This window comes from Callionymus lyra, chromosome 1 (genome assembly GCF_982586985.1).
Source record: "Callionymus lyra chromosome 1, fCalLyr1.hap1.1, whole genome shotgun sequence".
Lineage (NCBI taxonomy): Eukaryota > Metazoa > Chordata > Actinopteri > Syngnathiformes > Callionymidae > Callionymus > Callionymus lyra.
In genome coordinates, this window is record NC_141818.1 from 16,105,353 (window position 1) to 16,119,043 (window position 13,691).

Here is a 13,691-nt window from a genome sequence, read left to right on the forward strand (position 1 = left end):
TTCACATTCACTGAAATCAAGTATTGAGTTATTATATTTGTTCATCTCATCTTGTCCTTCATGTCAGTTTCAGTGGATTTTTGTATAATAATAATCAAAAAGAACAAGGGTGTTTACCCTGTAGACATAAAAAAACGTACACTATGATTTTTTTTTTTTGATTGTGCTACCTCTGATCTTTAAAGCGTTACAGTCATTCAAAAGTCCCAGTCTAAAATTCTCATGTGACCAGTCAGTTGTTTTTTTCATAACCATTTAGTGAACGCAAATTTGACAGCGAGGAGTCAGCTGACCAAAGAAGGAACTGTTGTTTTCCTCGCTGCATCTAAAAGAAATCGTGATCCTGACTTCCTGTTCCTTTCCGTTTTGGGGGAGTTTAGTTCCTTATAAGCTTACAACAAACTGAAGAACAATCATCTAATGGATCCTGATCCTCCAGCACAATATGAATCATGGCATCATCTCCCCCGAGAGTGTGTTTTTTACAAACCAAAATCAAGTGACAAGTATGGAGTGTAGCCTTGACATTCCACACCTGGAAGGCTTGAAAGAGCCTTAATTGTAGGTGAAAACTGTCCCGAGCACAAAGTTCATTTACAGCTTCAACCAGATGGCCCACAGAGAGAAAACACGGAGATTCATGCTTGTTTGGATTTGTTAGGTCACTGATCCCTGAGTGTTTGAGCTGCACAGGCGGCAACACACTCCTCCTCTCCTCCTTCAGTCAGGGCGTGACTGTGGCTAAAACAATCAAGAGAGAGAGAGAGAGAGAGAGAGAGAGAGAGAGGGAGAGAGAGAGGGGGAGTCAAAGAGGAGTGGACAGTCACTGTTGTGCTTCTTCAAGCTTCATACTCTGCAGTCCAACTCTTTCATTGGCTTCGTGCAGGACCCTAGGATGGCACCTCAGATGACTCCCAGTGGATATATTCAAATGGACATTTAAATGTTTTTGAAAAACTTTCCTTCGCTCTACTTTTGGACTCTTTACTCGGACCTGAGCGAACTTTGTCAAGTTTCATTTTGACTTTTGTAAAAAACAAATATTTTGGAGAACATGCATTTGCCTTCACAAGACCAGCCTTGGAAGCACCGACAGTCCACTGCAAAGTTGATCAAAATGGCAAATATAAGCCAATAATAATGCTTATATTTCCAAGACTAATGTCAGAACTGCAAATTTAAAAGATCTTAATATATTTTTTTACTTTTTGAACTCTAATTAAGGGAAGAATGGGAGTTAACCAGAGCACCTCAGAACCCACGATTCACAACAGCACCGTGCCCTACCACACCGCCGCCGGGTACTGGAGCCTCTTCATCCTGGGCATCATCATACTGACCATCGTGGTGGGGAACCTGCTGGTCATCATCGCCGTGGCGCGTACTCTACAGCTTCAGACCACCACCAACATGTTCATCATGTCTCTGGCGTGCGCCGACCTCATCATGGGGGTGTTCGTTGTGCCTCTGGGGGCCACCGTCGTGGTGACGGGTAACTGGCAGTTGGATGAAACCTCCTGCGATCTCTGGACTTCCCTGGACGTCCTGTGCGTGACAGCGAGTATCGAGACGCTGTGCGTCATCGCGGTCGACCGGTACATCGCCATAACCCGACCACTGCGGTACAAGGTTCTGCTGAACAAGTGGCGTGCCAGGGTTATAGCTTGTTTAGTGTGGGTGGTCTCCGCCTTGATTTCCTTTGTGCCCATCATGAAAGGCTACTGGCGTGCAGACGAGGCCGAGGCGAAGGACTGCTACGCCGACCCGACCTGCTGTGACTTTGTGACCAACAAAACCTTTGCTATCATTTCCTCGATAGTTTCCTTTTACATCCCCTTGTTTATCATGATTTTCGTCTACGCCAAAGTCTTTCTAATAGCAAGGCGCCAGGTTCAGCTCATAGATAGGAGCCAAACACGATTCAGGCCCGATTGTCAAATCCCCTCTTTACCGGTCAGCTCCCACCTGAACAATATACTTCCTTCTGTTTGTGGAGGCAACAACTCTCTGCGCAGGAAGAACGCCAAGCGAAGGCCGTCTCGCCTGATGCTTGTCAAAGAGCACAAAGCTTTAAAGACTCTGGGCATGATCATGGGGACCTTCACCATCTGCTGGCTGCCGTTCTTCGTCGCCAACATCATCAACGCCTTCGACAGGACGGTGCCCTCAGAGAAGATATTTCGGTTGCTGAACTGGCTGGGTTACATCAACTCGGGGTTGAATCCCATCATCTACTGCAGGAGTCCAGAGTTCCGTACTGCGTTCAAGAACCTTCTGGGCTGCCCCTGGCTGCCCACCCAGATGCTGAACGCTTTCTACAAGGAGCTGAGGACACGATGCCCCTGCTTCCCGTGGCAAACCGACCGGGGCACGGCCGGCTCTTTCCAAAAAAACTCATCCGGCAATCTGAGAAGCAAGAGTGAGGAGGCCTACTGCGTTTCTCTTCAATCCAATGGCAGTGCACAGTTCAGTGACTTGTCAGATCCAGAAGCAAATATGTAAGTCATCGTCCTCTTTAATATGTCCAGCTTGGATTTAACACAAGTATATTTCCATATTTACTCAAATAATTATCGGTTTACCCTGGCAAACACTTCAAACACCATAACTAAACACATATTGGGAGCATGAATCCTTTGAAATGACATATCTAACTAATCCAACCACTTTAATATTCACAGTTATTATAACAACATTCTGGAATTTATCAAAGATTTAGTGTGAAAAATGAAAGATTCCATCTTATTAAATTCCTTATACAGACAATAAAACATTTTCAATTCATAATTACAGATTAGAAAATATGCTATAAAAGTAATAGAAGAACTAACTGCTTCTAAGGTTTGATGATGATTGTTTTAAGGAGAATTAAATAAAGTATCAGGAGAAACAAATAAAATAAAGTGAGTAAAGTAGTTTAAAGTAATTTGCTAGACCTTAAAATTGTCACTGCGAGGTTACTGCGGTCATGCACTTTCACTGACCGACAAAAATTACAACAACTCATAAACGTTCAATTCCACATATGTCTGTTACTGGAAATAAACAGCACAACGTTGTGTTACTTTTAATTCAGTGGAATGGAAAAGGTATTTCTGAGTTATATATAGCGACTCCGCAGAAGGTACATTTGAGGACATTTGAAGATAAAACCCTGGCACGCCGCCTGTCAGCAGACCTTTGTGTCACAGTGTACTCTCCTACAGCTGATAAATCTTCACCACAAACATGGCGGGTACTTGACTGATAGCTGGCAAGAGAGTGCGATTGTGTCGGATTCACCGCTTGATTGATTGTAAATATAATCTACAGACATTATCTGACACGCGATTCCCTGTGTGAGTGATGCGGTTTTTTCATCAAGGTAATTATGAGGGAGATGTGAAGAGCTCTTAAAATAACAATATACAATCAGCCTGTAAAATAAAAGTGAACATGCTGATTGTATATTGTTATGCTTTTATAATGATATAATCTTTTCACATTTACACTTAACTACACTTTGACTTTCAATAGTGATATTTTAATTTCTACTTGTGGATTTGATTTCATAAAAGTATGAACAATTCACGATTTCTACAGCTCAATTCAATCCATTTTGAAATTCAATTTAACACCAACTTCACAATCAATCAAAATTTAAAAAAAACAATAAAGAAAAAAAAATAACAACCATAAATTAGGTTTATAAGGGTTTAATTAGGTTAAAGGACCATTTTTTGAGAAATCCTCCCAGTGGCAGGTATTGGCTTCTCTCTGGCAATTCCTGGCCTTTAGTGGCAATCCGTCTCATCTCTGGCGTCTCGCGGCTCTTGCTTGACATTAGAGGCGGGGCCACATTACCTCAGAAAACCTTCTTTTTTTTCAAACACTTTCACCAGGGAGTCGTGATGAATACAAAATGAAAGTATATGCTAAAATTCTGCTTGTTCCAGCGTGTTAACTTATATTTTAGTGCAATTGTGACCGTACAGAGCGTTGCACATTCTCTGTATGTTTTCTATGTATTAATATTATATAAATATATATTTCAATTGGTCCAATAGTGTAAATATAAATGTAGATTAATTTACAAATTTTACTATTCACAGTGGCTTCTACTCCCAGGAAGACCAGAGTGTTGGCATGATCAATGTAGGAAAATAATCATAATAATCATAATAATTTTGGAACACGGATCATCGAAAACAATGGAGTTTAATTTAGATTTACTTATCCTTATTTAAAACATACCTTACCACATGGTATTACAAAAGTCAGCATAGCTCAGTGGGCTGCATGCTTGCCTTTTATGCAACAATTGCGGGTTCGATCCCTCATTTGACAACGTTAATTAGAGAGGCCTTTTTGCAACTGCAATACCAAAATCAAAATACTTTACCTCTCTTTTTATTTTGGTTAGAACAGCGTTGGAAATAATTCTGGTTTAAAGATTATTGTATAACTTGTTTCTTTTGATTATCTTTTGTAAATAATACACTTTTCTTCTACCACTTATAAACATTATCCAACACATGTAAAGAATATAAATCGTTCTTTTTGTTCAACATTCAACTTCATTATATACACTCACAAAAACACACAAAGACAGTTGAAAAAGAAACCCCAAAACACATAGAGCATGATTTGAACCTACAAATACTACATTCTCCAGATCAAGAGAAGTTAAATTTACCAAATGAGCTTTATAACAATTGATATATACAAAGTGAAATGTAGATGAAACTAAGAAAGAATGATTGGAAAAAAATATATACAATTGTGAAAACAGCGCCCTCTATATACCTGGTAGCCTTAGGCAGTCTCTGGCAAACTCTGGCACGCCCTGACACGGCCTGTCGATATCTGGCGCCCCCTAACACCTTGTGGCAGACTATGGCACTGCTAGCAAGTGTAACGTTAAAATCATAAACATATTTAAAACTAGTAATATTTCCTACACTGTTTCAAACAAAATTAAAAAAGAGGTAAAGTATTATTAATTGTAGTATTACAGTTGCAAAAAGGCCCCACTAACAAAATCGAAAAAACCGTCTTATTATCATTATAATTATATTATCATTTTCCTACATTGATCATGCCAACACTCTGTTTTGCCTGGGACTAGAAGCCACTGTGAATAGTACAATTTGTAAACTAATTTACATTCATAATCACACTATTGGACCCATTTAAATATTTATTTATATAATATTAATACATAGAAAACATACAGAGAATGTGCAACGCTCTGTCGCAGTCACATTTGCACTGAAACAAAGTAGAAATGCTGCAACAAGCAGAATTACTATGTATTATATAGTACTATATACTTTTATTTTGTAATCATCATGACTCCCTGGCGGAAGTAGGAAAACATTTTTCAGTAATGTGTCCCCGCTTCTAATGGCTTTTAATTCAAGTGACTAGACTACCCTCATGCCGATTTTGTAAAAAAGAATGCCCTGCAAAAAGTATGCAATTCTCATTCAATTTAAAAACCCTATGTTGACAAAAGCAAATTTTTTTTCTATAGTTGCTACATTAACCACGTTAAAGAACTGCATCTGCTGTGAACGTCCTGACTGCAACCACTTTCCTGTTTCGTTAGTTCCACTATTGTGAATCATTCTAAAATAAATAAATGTATTATTTTGAGATTTTCAAACGAATCAAAAAGTCCAGATTTTTGAGAATTCGATTTACGAAATTTTAAAGCCAAATACGGCCTTATTTTTTAATCCTTAATTTAATTCCTTTTTCAAGACTTTGTAAGGATAAGCGGGAACCATGGCAATTATACTCATTATGTACTTACGTATGTTATGTTCTTATGTATGTATCAACCGTTTTATTTTTTCATCAGAGAAAATCTCACTATGAACTTATTTGTATTTATTAGCAGCAATATTACTAACATGAAAGCTTTCTCTTTAAAAAAAAGTGCCCGATATTATGCAAATGCAGGACAATTGATCAACTGGTATATAATCAAAGAGAAATATAACAAAAAAAAAGAAAAAGAATAAGAAATCTCCCACCATACAGATTTCTAACAATAGGTTCTTCTTTCTTTCGACAAGAACAAAGAGTACTACACTGCCACCTGCAGACGCCTCAAACCATTGAATTTAATTAGTGAATGTGTTATTTTAAAATCACCAAGAAAATAAATAAGCAGTGGACAATTCATTTATAAATGACTGACTGTTGGCGAACGCAGATGTGTAGTGTTTATGGCATGAAGTCATGATAAAGTGTTACAAGGTGAAGGGAGTAGAGATTATATTTAAGAGGGAATACCATTTACTGGTACTGACTGACAGCTCAGAAACAAGATAAGACCTCTTATTAAGCAAAAATAAAACACTCCTAATTCCCCTTGTTTAGCAGCAATATATAATACCATTATTTCACCAGTTACTTTGTATTTCACTAATAATAATAATATTCCACTAATATACAAACTACAACTTCATAATCCTTAAACATGAAGAATTATATGTATCTCTACATTTCAAATATATATCCTACCATTTTAAGTGTGTCAAGTGTCAGAAGTTTTCCTTATAAGGAGCCAGACCTGGGTCGTATTAAACCACCCCGAGAAGCAGGCTTAGAGGACTCGCTTCGCGCTTTAAACTGAATCCTGGACGTGAAGGTAGTCGGTTGTTTTGCGTTGTTTTTTTCACCGAGAGAGAGAATGCTGCTCCAGACAGCCACATTAGGCATCCACAGCCACCATCGTCATGCAGAGTTTTACAAGCTACACAACTGACCAAATTAAGCATGGTGTCGCAAGAAACAGAGACACTGGGGAAGTCAGTTCCAAGGACTATAAAATACAAATCCAGAGATGAACAGTTAAAGGAGAGCAGAACCTACATAGCTAAGATGATCTACTACGTTAACGCAGAAACATGCAGGCAAATGGAGACTAACAACAGGTCCTCACACTTATCTCGGAAATGAAAGTGCCATTGAAGACAAATCACTTTTATTCACTTCCCCTCTGTAGAGAGGAAGACATTTTGATTTTAAAAGGACAATTTAGCTGTAAAAGGTTTTCTCGAGCAGCCATTATTCTTTTTTTTCAGCTTGTATATCAGACATTTTGATTTCTTTTTCCTTTGCGGGAAAGTAAGAGTCACACGGTACATGAAAGATATATATTTTTTAACTTCATGGTGTTTAAAACAAAAGATAAAATATTTTGAGTCAGGTTCACCTATAAAACAAAATAAAAACCATGACCTAAAGAACAAAAAGAAAACAAAGAGATCCCAGGAAGGGGCTTTCCTACAGTGAACTAGTCGAGTAGCAACTGTTAAATAATAATAAGATAAAACTTCTGCTACCATGGATTCATTGGTTTATTTACCTCTGCCAAGAAGGTTATGTTATGGTTCTGCCCGTTTTCAAAATAAATCGGATCCATGTATTTGAATGATTAGATTCTGTTATTGTTGGATTAAGAAAGGTTCTGTGGGTTTCATGTTTCAATTGTATGTCTTGCTGCTCATGCAGCATGAAAAGAAAACCTGAAGTTAAATAGACAGCACACAATCTAGTCACTCAAATGAATCAAATTTTGTGTAACTGTAGTGATAAACTGTGTTGCTGTGGTTAATGCAACATGTCTCAGAGTTGCAGGTAAAGCTGTTGAGCTTTGAATTCTCAGGAATTCAATTCTCATAATGACCCTCGAAGTAGGACACTGTGTTTCCACCCATATGTTTCAAGTTCAACTGCAGGTCAGGAAACGTAACATTGGACTCTGAGCAAAATCCATCTGATATATATTATATTTAATAAATTACAAAAGGCTCTTTGGGCATTTCTTTTCCATATCTATATATATTATAATAATAATAATAATAATAATAATAATAATAATAATAATCTCTATTTATATAGCGCCTTTCTAGACCAGGGTCACAAAGCATATATATATACATATACACACACACACACACGCACACACCCACACACACACAGTATATAGCAGTATATAGGATTACCACTGCGAAAAAACAGAATCAGAAGGGTAAAAATAACCAATTAGTTGCCCTTTATGTTGCCCTTTACAAAGAAAAAGCCAAGAATATCGATAAAAAAGATTGGTTTAAGATTGGAGTTATTGTAACTTTCTTGGTGGAAGACCATAGTCACATATAGAACAGTGTTAGTTGCTTAGCCTTGTGCCTCAGCTTTTTTTTTTGATTAAATATTGACTGATATTTTTGATGAAAACCATTTCTTATATAAAAACAAGCAGCTGAGCTGAGAGCGCGTGGTCTTTGTTAGCACACTTTATCCACCATTGAGCACACTAAAATAAAGAAAACAACGTGTGGAACATTTAATTTAGACAGCAGACGCTATCGTAATTGTTGGCCGGGTTCAAACTCAAAGCAGTGTTGGGGACGGGCGGACGGGACAAAAAGCAATGTATGGACAAGTGGTGAAAATTAGAGCTCTGGCAAGTTCTTATCCAACATAGCTCTCGCACAGCAGGGAGCATGTATCTATAGACTCCACTGACAAAATACATCCCAGAAACACAGGGAAACACTGTTGAAACGTGAGAAACCAGATCCAGATGTTGGTGCATTTGGATCAGCAATGAGCTTCAACTAACCCTCAGCAGTAAATGGATTTAATCCTTGTCTGGTTGACGGTTACCAAGAATACTTTCATCTGGACTTTAAAAAGCCAGAGATGTTGAAATGTGTTGAAGCATTTATATTTGTTAATCTCAGGCTGTTTTCAGTCATTTTCTCATTTAATTACGATCAAAGGCACAGTAAAAACCAGGGACGTGAGGTCAGGGGAGGAAGGTGAGGCAGTGCCTCACCTCTCAATGTGCAATCCTTCACAAACTGTGTTGATACATGCATTTGACGCGCGCTGGTTTACGTATCTCTGAATGTCACCAATATAATGCTCACAGATACGTTTATTTGCCTTGGTTTTCCAGTCTGGCTGATCTTTAACAGTCTTATTTAGTGTCGCTGATCGGAAATACAACCGCGGTGAAAAGGCAAAGTTTGAGGCACACTCCAATGAGCCTCTACAAACAATGTCACATCTCCATTGAGGTGGAGAAACTTTTAAAACTAAAGGAGATAAGGTGGATGTTTACATAAATAACTACTCTATATTTATCTTTTCACCATAACAAACATTGTTTCAGTTTGTGTAAATCTAGCCAATCACGGAAGGCGCCTCACAATATTAACCAATCAGAAGCAACAAAGGGCAAGTTTATCCTTCACTACCGCACCACTCGTCTAACGCCGTCGCTCGGGATTCTTCACTCTTGAGCCAAACTTAAATCTGGAGAGATCTCGCTAAACTTTACGGTAAATTCCTCAAGAAATTATTAATTAAATCATATATTTTTTTAAACGTCATATGTGTGTGAAAAATGCTGATGAGATATGAAATAACCAGTAGACAATACATAAACTTCTCCTTTGGGTTTATATACTTGTAAATCTGACACTAAAAGAGCCAGTGCCTCACCAACCATGAACTTTACCGCACATCACTGTGTAAAAACGAATGGTTAAGGAAAGGATTTGCTTGGTGAGTACTTGATGAAGGAAGACAAAAACAGATAATTAAGATATAAAAAGCCTCAAAAGCCTCCTGGTCTGGATTCAATAGGGTCATCAACACCTGTGTCAGAAGTTCAACTGAACATCACTGACCACTCGCACCTTCAGCCAATTTACTTTCCTCAATTAACCTCTTTTCAAAATGAGTTCTGTTAGAGTAGAGCAAGAAAAGGAAGATAAAGGTCAATCTAATGTTATGAAGAATAGAATCTTTAATTCCATTGAACTCGATATGATTCCAGCATTGCATAAAGGAATGTTCCGGAGATTTAGAATGGAGACCAAAATGAATTGCTGCCATAAAATGAGTCAAGCAAGTGGATCTCACAAGAATTTATATCTCATTTGCTTTTTTATTTATTTTAATTTCAAGGAGAGATTAATCCCAATGTAGATCAGTCCATTACAGAGCACACAGACAAACAAAGGACATGTTTAGTGATCACATGTTACATTCCAGGTCCTAACCTATCCTTTTAAGTGGCGGATAGTTGGCTCAAGAAAAAAGTAGATGAATGTTAGGTTGATATTCTGACCTATCAAAGATGCCAGTGTTGCGGTTAAGTTAAATATTACTGACATCAAAGGAAAGACGTTTGGTGGTCCTGTTGTTGGAGGAGGACGAATGTGAAGCTAATAGGGATATGAGAGAATATTTTAATCAGACCGAGAGGCAACATCTCGTGATTAAAAGTGAAGGCTATGAATTGCAAAAAGCCGCAGTCGGTTCAGTGCTTGCTTGAGGCGTTAGCTGCAGAAAGACTGACGCATATCACCAGACCCAAAAATGCCAACATTTCCCTTTCAATTATATCTCAAGTTGATGAAGTTAGCTGCCGTAGCCGCAAGCTTAGTTGGAACGGTTTAATTGCCCAATCATAATGTAGCCCGTTTGTTTTTATTTGATAAATTATCTTCTTGTGTTTTAAAAGTAAATTGTTTCGATTACCTTTGCTTCATCTCGTCATCTTGTTCTACCCCCTTATTCTTATTTTACTCAACCAAAACCCCCTTCAGGAGTTTACTAGTGGTCCACATCTAGTGCCAATTTGAGTTCAAGCAGCTTGAAAAAGTAGGTCCCGGTAGGGGGCCGAGGGAGAACGTTCCTCACTTTAACAGGAAAACAGTTTAGAGCTTGATTCCTGTATTTGAAAGATGATCCTACTCTCTACAATATACATTTCCTAATTTAGTAATACATTTGATCTGCACCGTTTTTCTTACCGACACCTTAAGAAATGAATCACTGGGTCATTGTTAAACGACTTGGCGTTGATGTGTATTCAAGGTTCCCCCGAGACACGGTTATGGCTGAAATCCACCTCTTGACATCAGCTGAGTTTTAAACCGCCGCACACATAGTTTTATTTCAAGACGCTGTTTTGATGTTTTAGTATTTTTAAAATGCTTGACTTTAATTCGTTTAAGCAACGCTTGAATCTTTTGGCCAAAAAGTCTTAAAAATAAAAGTCATAAACTTGTCTTGTTGATACTCAAAGTATTTATGATGTACTTTGTTTTACAAGTATTTCCTAATGATTTATTTAAATTATTTAATTGCCATAACACAGTCTAGAAGAGACACTTTTCAACTGCCGTTTAAGGTGAAGTTGTTTCTGTTACTCGGACACGTGAGGAGAGTTAAGTGGTTGTGTATGATTTACAACCAGTGAGTCAGTGGATCAAGGCGTTACAATGTTTCTGTCTTCCAGGCGGAGCAGCTCTGTGCTAATGCTTTATTTCCCGTTCCCCAAGCTATAAAGATTTAAGGTTTTCTCTCACCGTAACTTTGAGCAGCTTCCTAACATCGGTTTGCAAAGTTAGCTCAGCATGAGCTCGGACTATGCAGAACTTGAACCTTAACATTTTTTATTTTAAAACTAATTTAACTTACTTACACAGTAACATTAACTGCAAAGATTACATTTAGCACATACAAATATTTAACTTGGGAAGCTGTCTTTTATCGAAAAGATTCAATTTACTGGTAGCTAACATTTAGCATTCCAACTAAGCCAACTTTAACACAATTGTATTCAGAACTACTCTCACTGTAGAAATTATTTATGTTTTTCCTTTTATAATAGAAAGTGACAATGTTTTATATAGTGTTATTCTTACTAAGGCTGACCTTGTTGTCAAGACAAAACGTTTCTATTATGTATAAACATTTTAATTAAAAAACTTGTATTTCTGAAAAAGAAAGCCAGAATAACACAATTAAACGTGAAAAATCAGCCTCTAAAAACACATCTTTAACTTACTTACTTAATATTTACTGCAAAATTACTTTTAGCTCATAGCATTATTTGGCATGCTAAGCTAATTCCCATCGAACAGCTATACTGAACTAATAACTAAGAGTTCGCCTTACAACTTAGCTAACTATGCAAACAATTCTAGTCAGTACTAGACTTACTTATTACAGAAATTATTCTCAAATGATTTTATTTTGTTTAACAATTAGGTTTTCCCTTTTATTAGACAAATGGACAATGTGTAATAATGTGTTAGTCTTACCATGGCAGACTTTTTTTTTCCATCACAAAATGTTTCTCTCATATCAAAATTATTGATTAAAAAGCCTGTTTTCTTTTGTTATTATTAAAGAAAGACAAAAAAAACAATTAAGTGTAAACAATAAGCCTCTAGTCATATCTTACTTACACATTAATACCAACTGCAATTATTACCATTAGCACATAATATTTGACTTGCTAAGATAACTTCTATCAAACAGCTATACTTAACTGCTAACTAGGAGTTAGCACTAAAACTAAGCTTATTTTATACACATTTATTTTCGACTAAAACTCACTACTAATACACAGATGAGGTTAAATTTCAGCTACTCTACTGAAAGTCACAGTATGTTTTTACATTGAATATAACTGATAAAATTTAAACGTTTTAAAAACTAAGCAAATTCATCTGTATTATTAGGAACACATACATATATATATATATATATATATATATATATATAAAGCTTTAATAGCTCATAGTAAGACTAAACCATGCCTCCATTTTACAATAATCGCACAAGCTTAAAATAAATTCAAGGGGAAATTACATCTTTCTCTCTCTCTCTCTATATATAAATATATAGTATGTGTGCGTTCATAAGACGTAAAAGGGTTTAAAAGGTTTCCAGGAAGTATGTTTACATGCCACAGGCATGAGGAGGCGCCTTGGCTTTTACAATTATCCATTTTAAGGTGGTGCATTAAATGCATTAAAAAGAAAATGAAAGTTTAAATTCAGCTTTATCAAATACCAAGATACCCTCTGTTAATATTTTATGGTATTATCGATAAGATGTACGACATTCTGAGAATGACTAATGGAATTGTATTAACATTTAGAGCAAACAGAAAAATGTACAGACGGTCCTTTTTGTACACATCTTTGCTTTACATGTATAATTTATCATTACATTCTCAAATGTCAATTCTCTTTGTGTTTTCTTTACAGGTTCACATTGCAGGAGAAAGATGGATGAGAAGTGAAATAAGTTGCTACTGAAGCAAAACTGTGAATCCTGACATGGAGAAGCATCAGAGGCCGAACGAACCCTGTGACCGTCTCTCCTCCGTGGACAAGGTTGCTGCTGATGTCCAGCGACGCTGGTTGTTCCCACATGCTGATTATTATCAACGCTGTATTAAAAAAAAAAAAAACCCAAGTTGAGACTACTTAGAGACATTTATATGTAAAGATATAAATATATAAAAATTAATTCTATCTATTTATGAAGCATCCAAATCTATCCGTCGACATAGATGTTTGTGAAATGATTTAACGCACAACTTGTTCAGGATATTTAAGCGAAGAGATGTTCACTGCCTTCTCATCACAGACTTTTTTTTGAAGATACAAAAAAAAAAAACATTTAGTTTTCTGTGTTTTAAGGACTTTTGTGTATGCTAAGTGTTGTTTGTTAAATAGAAATAAAGTATTATAATAAAGATCTTATCCCAAGTGCATTGCATCCTAGTCGCCCACCCAACTTCTCCTCAGTTAAAGTCAGTAAGTGAAGTCACCTTGAACTATAACTAGTTTAAAATGTATTCAGTGGGACATTAACGT

General features: G+C 36.8%; 1 protein-coding gene across 1 annotated transcript; it reads left to right on the top strand.

Annotated features, from left to right (window-relative positions):
- Positions 1–839: 839 nt before the first annotated feature.
- Positions 840–13,581, top strand: adrb3a (adrenoceptor beta 3a). Its single transcript, XM_087794783.1, has 2 exons — positions 840–2,498; positions 13,077–13,581. Exons 1-2 carry the CDS (start codon positions 1,231–1,233, stop codon positions 13,102–13,104), a joined length of 1,296 nt encoding a protein of 431 aa, XP_087650909.1. The 5' UTR covers positions 840–1,230; the 3' UTR covers positions 13,105–13,581.
- Positions 13,582–13,691: the final 110 nt, after the last annotated feature.

Bases quoted from the DNA above. Each gene is read 5' to 3' on its own strand.
- adrb3a (XM_087794783.1), top strand. From the start codon at position 1,231: ATGGGAGTTAACCAGAGCACCTCAGAACCCACGATTCACAACAGCACC. The intron at 2,499-13,076 runs GTAAGTCATCGT...TTTTCTTTACAG, and splicing joins TCAGATCCAGAAGCAAATAT to GTTCACATTGCAGGAGAAAG.